This window comes from Bison bison, unplaced genomic scaffold (genome assembly GCF_000754665.1).
Source record: "Bison bison bison isolate TAMUID 2011002044 unplaced genomic scaffold, Bison_UMD1.0 scf7180017864171, whole genome shotgun sequence".
Classification (NCBI taxonomy): Eukaryota; Metazoa; Chordata; class Mammalia; order Artiodactyla; family Bovidae; genus Bison; species Bison bison.
In genome coordinates this window covers 742,297-751,998 of record NW_011494743.1, presented here as the reverse complement: position 1 = coordinate 751,998, position 9,702 = coordinate 742,297, and the positions used below count along the sequence as shown (strand labels likewise).

General features: G+C 42.0%; 1 protein-coding gene across 4 annotated transcripts in view; it reads left to right on the top strand.

The window, feature by feature from the left end:
• The window catches only part of NEK10 (NIMA-related kinase 10), a 272,823-nt gene that overhangs the window by 142,614 nt on the left and 120,507 nt on the right, over nt 1-9,702 (top strand). For all 4 annotated transcript variants that reach the window (XM_010842043.1, XM_010842042.1, XM_010842040.1 and 1 more), the window contains 2 exons: nt 5,235-5,364; nt 5,933-6,003. In XM_010842043.1, the coding sequence (XP_010840345.1) occupies nt 5,235-5,364; nt 5,933-6,003 (201 nt within the window). The remainder of the gene's footprint in view (nt 1-5,234; nt 5,365-5,932; nt 6,004-9,702) is intronic.

The following is a 9,702-nucleotide window of genomic DNA, read 5'->3' as shown; positions in this document are numbered from 1 at the left end:
ACTCTGATATTGAATGGTTTGCCTTGGAAATGAACAGAGATCATTCTGTCGTTTTTGAGATTGCATCCAAGTACTGCATTTTGGACTCTTTTGTTGACCATGATGGCTACTCCATTTCTTCTAAGGGATTCCTGCCCACAATAGTAGATATAATGGTCATCTGAGTTAAATTCACCCTTTCCAGTCCATTTTAGTTCCCTGATTCCTAGAATGTCGACGTTCACTCTTGCCATCTCCTGTTTGACCACTTCCAATTTGCCTTGATTCATGGACCTAACATTCCAGGTTCCCGTGCAATATTGCTCTTTACAGCATCGGACCTTGCTTCTATCACCAGTCACATCCACAACTTGGTATTGTTTTTGCTTTGGTTCCGTCCCTTTATTCTTTCTGGGGTTATTTCTCCACTGATCTCCAGTAGCATACTGGGCACCTACTGACCTGGGGAGTTCCTCTTTCAGTATCCTATCATTTTGCCTTTTTGTACTGTTCATGGGGTTCTCAAGGCAAGAATACGGAAGTGGTTTGCCATTCCCTTCTCCAGTGGACCACATTCTGTCAGATCTCTCCACCATGACCCGCCCATCTTGGGTGGCCCCACACGGCATGGCTTAGTTTCATTGAGTTAGAGAAGGCTGTGGTCCATGTGATTAGATTGACTAGTTTTCTATGATTATGGTTTCAGTGTGTCTGCCCTCTGATGCCCTCAAAACACCTGTCATCTTACTTGGGTTTTTCTTACCTTTTTCTTTTCATCTTTACCCCTATGCAAAACAACTTTATTAACTAGAATATTGTCCTCTCGTTTTGCCTGTCAATTATCACCTCTAAAATACCAAACACCTCACAGATTTGCATGTCATCCTTGTGCTGAAGTCATGCTTGTTTTCATGTGTCATTCTAATTTTGGTATATGTGCTGACAAAATGAGTACAATAATCAAACTATTAACAAAGATGACAACATGACCACTGTAGGAAAGAAGACTATACTATCTACACTCTGAACCTTTTAACATATTATCTCATTCCATTTACTTTCTGAATGTATTGATACTTTGTTGCATTTAAAGGAAAGAAGTCCTTCCTCCCAATTTATATAAATCATCATATTATTGAATTGTTTGTGAAGTTGCAAAATGTTTGTATTTTTCACCTGGGTTCAATACTTTCTTTGTTTACCTCAATAATGTGTAAATAGAATCTTTGGCAATTAGCAACTTAATTGCTCACATAAGTGAGGGACTACTAATTGAATTTAAAAATCAAAACAGTTGCCTTTTTTAAAAGTTATATCAAGCATCCTTCCTTCCTCATCTTTCTTCTACCTTGTTTACACTCTTAGTTTGTGAATTCACACCTTTTAAAAACAGAGGTAGTATTTAGATAAACGTTAGTCCAGACCCCTCTCAAAGGCTGCTGATTATGAACTATGTTGACTTATTTATCTAAATATTGCAATAAACAAAGACTGTCCTTGCCATCTACCTAACTATACTATTCCTAGCTTCACTTGATTTTTTTCCAACTTTCCTGAGGTATTATTGACAATTGAAAATTACATGTATTTGAGGTTTGCGATATGATGTTTTGATACTTGTGCACATTGTGAAATGATTATGCTGCTGCTGCTGCTAAGTCACTTCAGTCGTGTCCGACTCTGTGCGACCTCATAAACGACAGCCCACCAGGCTCCCCTGTCCCTGGGATTCTCCAGGCAAGAACACTGGAGTGGGTTGCCATTTCCTTCTCCAGGGGATCTTTCCAACCCAGGGATCAAACCTGTGTCTCCTGCATTTGCAGGTGGATTCTTTACTGTTGAGCCACCAGGAAAGCATGCATTAGTTTGCTAGGGATGCCATAAAAAATAACACAGTCTGGGTGGCTTAAACAACAGAAATTTATTTGAAGTCTAGAGTCCAAGATGAAGGCGTTGGCAGGTTTGGTTTCTTCTGAGGCCCCTCCTTGGTTTGCAGGTGCTGTCCAGTCCCCTTGCTGCCTCTTCCCACAGGTGTCCCTCTGCACAGGCACACTTCTGCTGTCTCCTCCTCCACTAACACCAACAGTGGTCATACTGGGTCAGAACCCACGCCCCTCGCACTCCCCCCTGCCCCCCCCTGCCAAGTGGCAGCTCTGCATCAGCTCACACAAGCCTTTTCTTTATACATGATTACACCCTGAGGTACCAGGGATTGGGACTCAACACATAAATTTGTGGGAGAAGCAGGGAGATACACTCAGACCATAACAGAACATTTTTTGGCTTTCAGAAATCAGACTTTATTTTTGGCTTGCTTTTCATTGTAGTTATGAAACCCTTTTATCTTAAAGAATATTCAAGTTGGACCTCAGGAGCACAGTGATAGTTGGCAACAGAGTGGTCTTTTATTGACCTTTCTTGTTCTCTTCCAGAGAAGTGATTCTTTATTTTTTTCAGGGGGTGGTGGACAGCTTTCAGAATCTGATGGAAGCTATTCTGTCAGTTAACTTTGACTAACAACCTCAACAGAGAAGGCAATGGCACCCCACTCCAGTACTCTTGCCTGGGAAATCTCATGGATGGAGGAGCCTGGTAGTCTGCAGTCCATGGGGTCGCTAAGAGTCAGACACGACTGAGCAACTTCACTTTCACTTTTCACTTTCATGCATTGGAGAAGGAAATGGCAACCCACTCTGGTGTTCTTGCCTGGAGAATCCCAGGGATGGGGGAGCAAGGTGGGCTGCCATCTATGGGGTTGCACAGAGTTGGACACGACTGAAGCGACTTAGCAGCAGCAGCAGCAACAACCTCAAAACTTAGTGGATTGATACAATAACCTTTTCTCCTCTTCTTGTGGTATATACTGTGTCCTGTAGGGGGTCACGAACAGTCAGACACAACTTGGCAACTGAGCAATAGCAACAAACTACATGCTGGCAACCTGGGCTGGTTTGAGCTGGGATTGTTGATGCGTGTTGTCTGGGCTAACCTGTGTATTGTGGTGACCTGGCTTTCAAGGGCTCCACTGATGGATGTGGTGGTGGGCATGGGGACTGAACGTAACTGGGCCATGTGATGCTTATCATCCAGCCTGGAGAACCTGGGCTCAGTCACCTGCTTGTGGTCATTAGGGTCTTCAAGAGCAGGAAGAGAGAGTGAGCCATAAAGACTAAGTGCTTCTGTGTTCTCTCCTTGCATCACTTTTCCTGGTGTCTTCTTGACCAAAGCAAGATATATGGTCAAGCTCAGATTCAAAGGGTACAACATGGACTCCATCGTGTTGGGAGGAGTGGCACAGCCATGTTGCAAAGGGGCATCCGTGCCTCTGGCTGCGAGAGAGGTCTGTGGGTTCTGGTGAGATGAAGGAGGAGGTGTAATGGTGAGAAAAATAAACTAAGCAACTTCTGTTCTTATAAGTGTTCTCCTCTACACTGAGTAATTATCTTTCAAGGAAAAATGAGGGCCATCTTCCAGGGAAGTACAGATGCCGGCGCTTTAGAGTAGCAGTGCATGGCAAATGGGAATGGGAAAGGAGGTTGAGGGGGATGGGTGGGGCACTCAGAGCACCTGTTTATTATGAAACAAATCTTCTGAGTTCTCAGTAGATAAAAACATGAGACATTCAACTGTGGGGAGCCAAGGATATTTTTTTTGTTGTTGGAAAACTTTTTCCTATTATGGCATTTTAAAAAATGTGAACAGTTGATCAACTGACAACAGGGACATTTTGTACACTTAGGACCAGTAGAGCTCTGGAAATTTCACCCTAGAATCCTCCTTTGCCACTTTTAAATTCAGACAATACATATGAAAATAACTGAGAGATCTGGAAATCATACTTCCTCTGTAAGTACATAACATAAGTCTTAAACCAGGAATCATTCCCCATAATCTCACACTAATAGCAACTCCTTGGTTATTCTAAACAGCCAATACTTACTGTTCAGATACCAATTTATGAGTTTCTTTATATATTAATCCACTGTCTAACTTAACCATTAATCCCTACCCTATTAATTTAGAGGGTTGAGCACAGTCCTAAGTACATACTATAGAAGTGAATCATCAGACTATTAGTTTAGGGTGTGTGGGTGCTGAATGCTTTTAACATTTGTCTATAAATATGAGGGAGGAAACTTCTATTAGTTCAAAATATCCAAGGGAACTACACTCCTGTCCACATTTTTAAATATGTCAAACCCTTAAACCCTCACAGTTTAACTCCATTTAAAGGCTGACAGCATCCTTATCCGGGGCTTCCCTGGTGGCTCAACTGGTAAAGAACCTTCCTGCTAATGCAGGAAATGCAAGAGACAGGGGTTTAGGCCTGGGTTAGGAAGATCCCCTGGAGAAGGAAACAGCAACCCACTCCATTATTCTTGCCTGGAAAATTACAAGGACAAAGGAGTCCAGTGGGCTACAGTCCATGGGGTTGCAAAAAGTTGGACACAACTGAACATACACACAGACACAGCATCCTTATTCAGACTAGAAATGCAATTTCAAAAGAGATGAGCATGTGGATGTTGTCATTTTCTGCAATGTATTTAAGTATGGTCTTGCCTTAGACTTTATACTAGCATTGAATAGCAAAGGGACGGTGCTGTGTCAGTTTTGCTTATAAAAAATCACCATAGAATCTGAGTGGCATTCCACAATAGGCATTTACTGTCAGACTCCCAGGTCTGTGGGTCTCCTGGCCTGGGTCTCCTTCAGGCTGCAGGTTTACATGTGCAGATCTGCTCCATGTGGCCAGATGGGCAGCAGCTACCTGGTATTAGTCCTTTGGACAGGAGCTCCTAGAGAGACAAATGGAAGCACCGAGGCCCTGATCTGGTGCCGTGCCACCTCCACACTCCACTGGCAGGGCAAGACAGCGCAGCCAGTAGCAAAGCCAGGGGTGGGTAACAAATACTGTCCACTGAGACGAAAGGTGGGATATTCAGAATTTCCAGAATAGTGAGAACTGGAGACAGTCATTCCATCTACCAACGGGAGGTGGTTGTTTCTAAAAGTAGAAGGACATTTAATAGGAGTTGTTTATGTGATTTATTGCTTAGAATTGCTTGGTTGTGCTTCTTGACTCACCTAAGTCTGAGAGAATTCAAAGATATGTTTAAATGTGTTTACTTGAAATAGTAATCAAGAGTTTCCTTTGTTTTTCTCCCATCTCCAATTATGGCTTGAAAATCGAACTTTTTCCCGTGCCGACTTCTCCCTTTGCATCATGCATTAACATCCTGGTTTTACTTCAGCCCGGAGGTGCTGAAGAGCGAGCCGTATGGGGAAAAGGCAGATGTGTGGGCAGCAGGCTGCATCCTTTATCAGATGGCGACCCTGGATCCTCCCTTCTACAGCACCAACATGCTCTCCCTGGCCACAAAAGTAAGCAACCTTGGCAGACAAAAGGGTCTCATGGTGCCAAAAACACCATTCCTTTTCTTCTTAAACAGAACCTTTGTGATTTTAGTAAAACTACCCATTAAAAGCAGTCATTGGTTTATTAGCCACATGATCCAGTTTATTTATTTTCTCCTTTCTTCTAAATCTACATCATGTGCTAGGGCACATTTCCCCCTATAATTTTCTTCAATTTATCATAAAAAATTATAAAAATAATATATCAAACTGCTTTTGGTCTTTTATTTTTACTTGTGGTTTGGCCTGCCCTCAATCCAATATACTATATTATCCTACAATATATTATATTATCCTACCATTTATTATGAATCTGAGGTTAGCTTTTACTTATCTTGAAGAATATAATTCTGTGCTCAACAACTGTTCAATTAATGCTACTTTTTAAATTGTTGGGATATTTTTGTTTCTGATGAAAATGTGTGCATGAGATTATGATGCTTGTTACATAGCTCCTGTGTCATGGCCAAGTATCACCATGCAAAGGCACCTGTGGCTGCTTTACTTCCATTACTCCAGCCTGTTTGTTTTGCAGATAGTGGAGGCGGTATATGAACCAGTGCCAGAAGGCATCTACTCTGAAAAGGTGATCACTACCATCAGCAGGTAATTAGTCTCACAACTGCAAACCTATAGAGATTATCAAGAAATACCTCATATCTGTGAAAACGTACCATTAAGAGGAAGGGTTCCCAAATAATCCAAACCTAGAAAAATGTTTGGACATCATTCGTCATAGAGACCATTTGGAAGCCACCACGTGTCCAAGAGGAAATAGTACATTCACTTGAAATAACGTTACCATTAATCTGATTATTCAGAATGTTTCATATAAATCTATATATCAAGTGTGATCTGCTACAGAGATATTTCTCCAAAGAATATGTAGAGATGGCCAAGGGCCACATGAAAATATGCTCAACACTGCTAATTATTAGAGAAATGCAAGTCAAAACTGCAATGAGATCGCCTCACACCAGTCAGAATGGCCACCATTAAAAAGGCTGCTGCTGCTGCTGCTGAGTCACTTCAGTCGTGTCTGACTCTGTGCAACCCCATAGATGGCAGCCCACCAGGCTCCCCTATCCCTGGGATTCTCCAGGCAAGAACACTGGAGTGGGTTGCCATTTCCTTCTCCAATGCATGAAAGTGAAAAGTCACTCAGTCGTGTCTCACTCTCAGCAACCCCATGGACTGCAGCCTATCAGGCTCCTCCATCCATGGGATTTTCCAGGCAAGAGTACTGGAGTGGGGTGCCATCACCTTCTCCTACAACAATAAATGCTGGAGAGAGTTTGAAGAAAAGAGAACCCTTCCACACTGTTGGTGGGAATGTAAAGTGGTAACAGCCACTATGAAGGACAGGGTGGATGTTCCTTAAAAAACTAAAAATAGAGCTACCACATGATCTGGCAATTCTCCTCCTGGACTTATATCTGCAGAAAACCATAATTCAAAAGGATACATGCACCCCAGTGTTCTTTGAAGCACTATTTAAAATAACCAAGACATAGAAAGAACCTAAATGTCCTTCAGTAGATATATGGATAAAGAAGTTGTGGTACATATATACAATGGGATATTACTCAACCAAAACTGAATCGAATGATTCTATTTGCAATCATATGGATGACCTAGAGATTGAAAGTGAAAATCACTCAGTCATGTCCGATTATGCGACCTAATGGACTTTGCAGTCCATGGAATTCTCCAGGCCACAATACTGAAGTCGGTAGCCTTTTCCTTCTCCAGGGGATCTTCCCAGCCCAGGGATCAAACCCAGGGATTGCAGGCAGATTCTTTACCAGCTGAGCTACCAGGGAAGCCCTTAGAGGTGTTATACTGAGTGAAATAAGTCAGATAAAGACAAATATCATATGATACCACTTATATGAGAAATCTTAAAAAATGGTATGCATGAACCTATTATATAAAACAGAAATTGAGTCACAGATATAGAAAACAAATGTATGGTTACCAAGGGGGAAAGTGTAGAGAGATAAATTAGAAGTTTGGTATTGACATATAGATACTACTATAAATAAAATAGATAACTAATAAAGACCTACTGTATAGCACAATAGTAATTTTTCAAAGAAAGTCACAAAGTGCTTCAGCTATCCACATAGCAGGAGTTTAATGAAAGTTATTATCCCTGGAGAGGCTCAAAGTTCTGCCTCCACAGGCTTGTCCTAGGTGCCCTCCCCTCAACTTCCCCCTGCTCCCCTTGCTGCAGCCACAGGGAGCTCCCTGCTACTGCTCTTCCCTTATCCTGGTGCTCACTGCTGTCCGATGCATGCAGTAGCACAAGCCCTCGCTTCCCCTGGGTCTCTGCATAATTAGGGCGCCTGCCCTGATGTGCCCACAACTGTCTGAATTCTCTTGTCCCCTGACCCAGTTTACAAAGTTCCCAGCGTCCACCACCCCTGACACATTATCCATGTGCATGCAGATGTGTTCCTTTAGTGTCTCTTTCTTCCCCACCAGAAGAGAGAGACTTTTTCAGTTTAGTTCACAGCTGTCAAATGCCCAGAGCAATGCCTACTACCAAACAGATCCTTAACCCAGTTTACTGGTTGTATGAATAAATGACACTTATCTGGCTGATTGTTACTTCTGGATCATTTTATGCCCTTAAATTGGCCCAAGATTACTATTCTGCCCCATCAAGCTGAGTCAAATTCCTTACTGTTATAATAAAAATCCTAGGGTCACCCCAGATGGAATCTTTATTCATCTCCCTGCCCAGTTCCCTTAAATTTCAATTCTGTATCTACCCTCACTCTTGGCACCACCTCTGACGAAATGTAATAACCACATTATTGTTGCTGTGCGCTTTTCCCTCTGGTTTCTCTATCCAGCCCACCGTTTAGCATTAATAGATTCTCCTCACGTGATTGTCGAATTTTATCCTGAATCTTTCCTTGCTCAACACAATGCTACCCAATTGCACTAAGCACTGCAGGCCCAGCTGGTACTGAGTTTCACTAACTGTGGACTCTGAGCAGAGAATTTGACTATTTTTTTGGCATCTCCGTTTCCTCATCTGGTAAAATGGGGATTGTAATGGTAACAACCTCATCAGGCTAATGTGATGATTATAACATATGCAAATCACTTGGCGTAGAGCTTGGCAGATGGTAAATCTTGAGCAATGTTGGTAGCTATTATTGTTAGTGTTGTGGGAAATGAGCTGAGATCCATCTCTAAATCATCTGAATTCTACATCGTACTAGATCCACCCTATTGCTAATGAGTCCAGACAAATGTATTTAAACTGCTCACCTCCTATTCTCTGCTATTTGTTTTCTGGAAAGTGCATTAAAAATTCAAGAAGTCTCTAGAGAGGTCAAGATAAGAGTGCCAAATTTATTCATTTAATTTCCCCTTTTCTTAGGTATTTATGTGCCCCAAAGAATAGGAGAGGGAAGTACAGATAAAAACTACAGAGATTTTACTCTGATTTTGTGATGCTGGGCAAACAGGACCATAATTTGCTTCTGACAGACTCCCTGATTATTGGTATCCATGCCTCGTGGAGCTGGAAGGTTAGGCTTAGGGTATCAACATTATTATGAATAGGTCAGAATATCAATAGGTTCTAGAATTGGGTGGATTCTAATCCTCACTCTTCCACTCACCTTTACCTCCCCAAGCCCCTCTTTCCTCATCTGTGATGTATGGGTAGCAATTCTGACTACTCATGCCCTTACTTTGAAGCCTAAGTAAGATAATGCTTTTAAATAAGATAAAACTTTTTAGCATAGTTCTCAGCATGTAGCACGCCCTTAATTAAACTAGGTAATATTATTACTTATAGAATGAAGTATATAAAAATTATGATAAATTTGATGAAGCGTGGTAAAAGAGGCAATGAGAAATTACAAAAGAACTTGGTCTGGTTGAGGGATTTGGACAAGTTTTTCTATTAAAAAATGACGCGTAACCTAAGACCTGAACTCCACTAATTCTCAAATAGCAAACATAACAGAGAAAGCATATCATAGATCCACATCTCTGAAGGCTGTCTTGAGCAAGAGAGCTTGCTAATTTGAAGAACTGAAAGAAGCTGGGGATGCAGCATGTCAAGAAGTCAGGGAATAGCTAGCAAAAGAGCCTGGGAGATTGACAGGCCCCACGGGTCACATTGAGAGTTTTGAACTTTTATCCCCAGTATTGAGGAGAGGACTGAAGTGTTACTAACAGGCTGAGACATAGTGAAAATCTCTTTAGCTAGGATCGTCCTGGCCAATTTTCAGGGAGTACACTTGAAGGAATGAGAGTGGGAAGGAGAGGCAGGGCCCG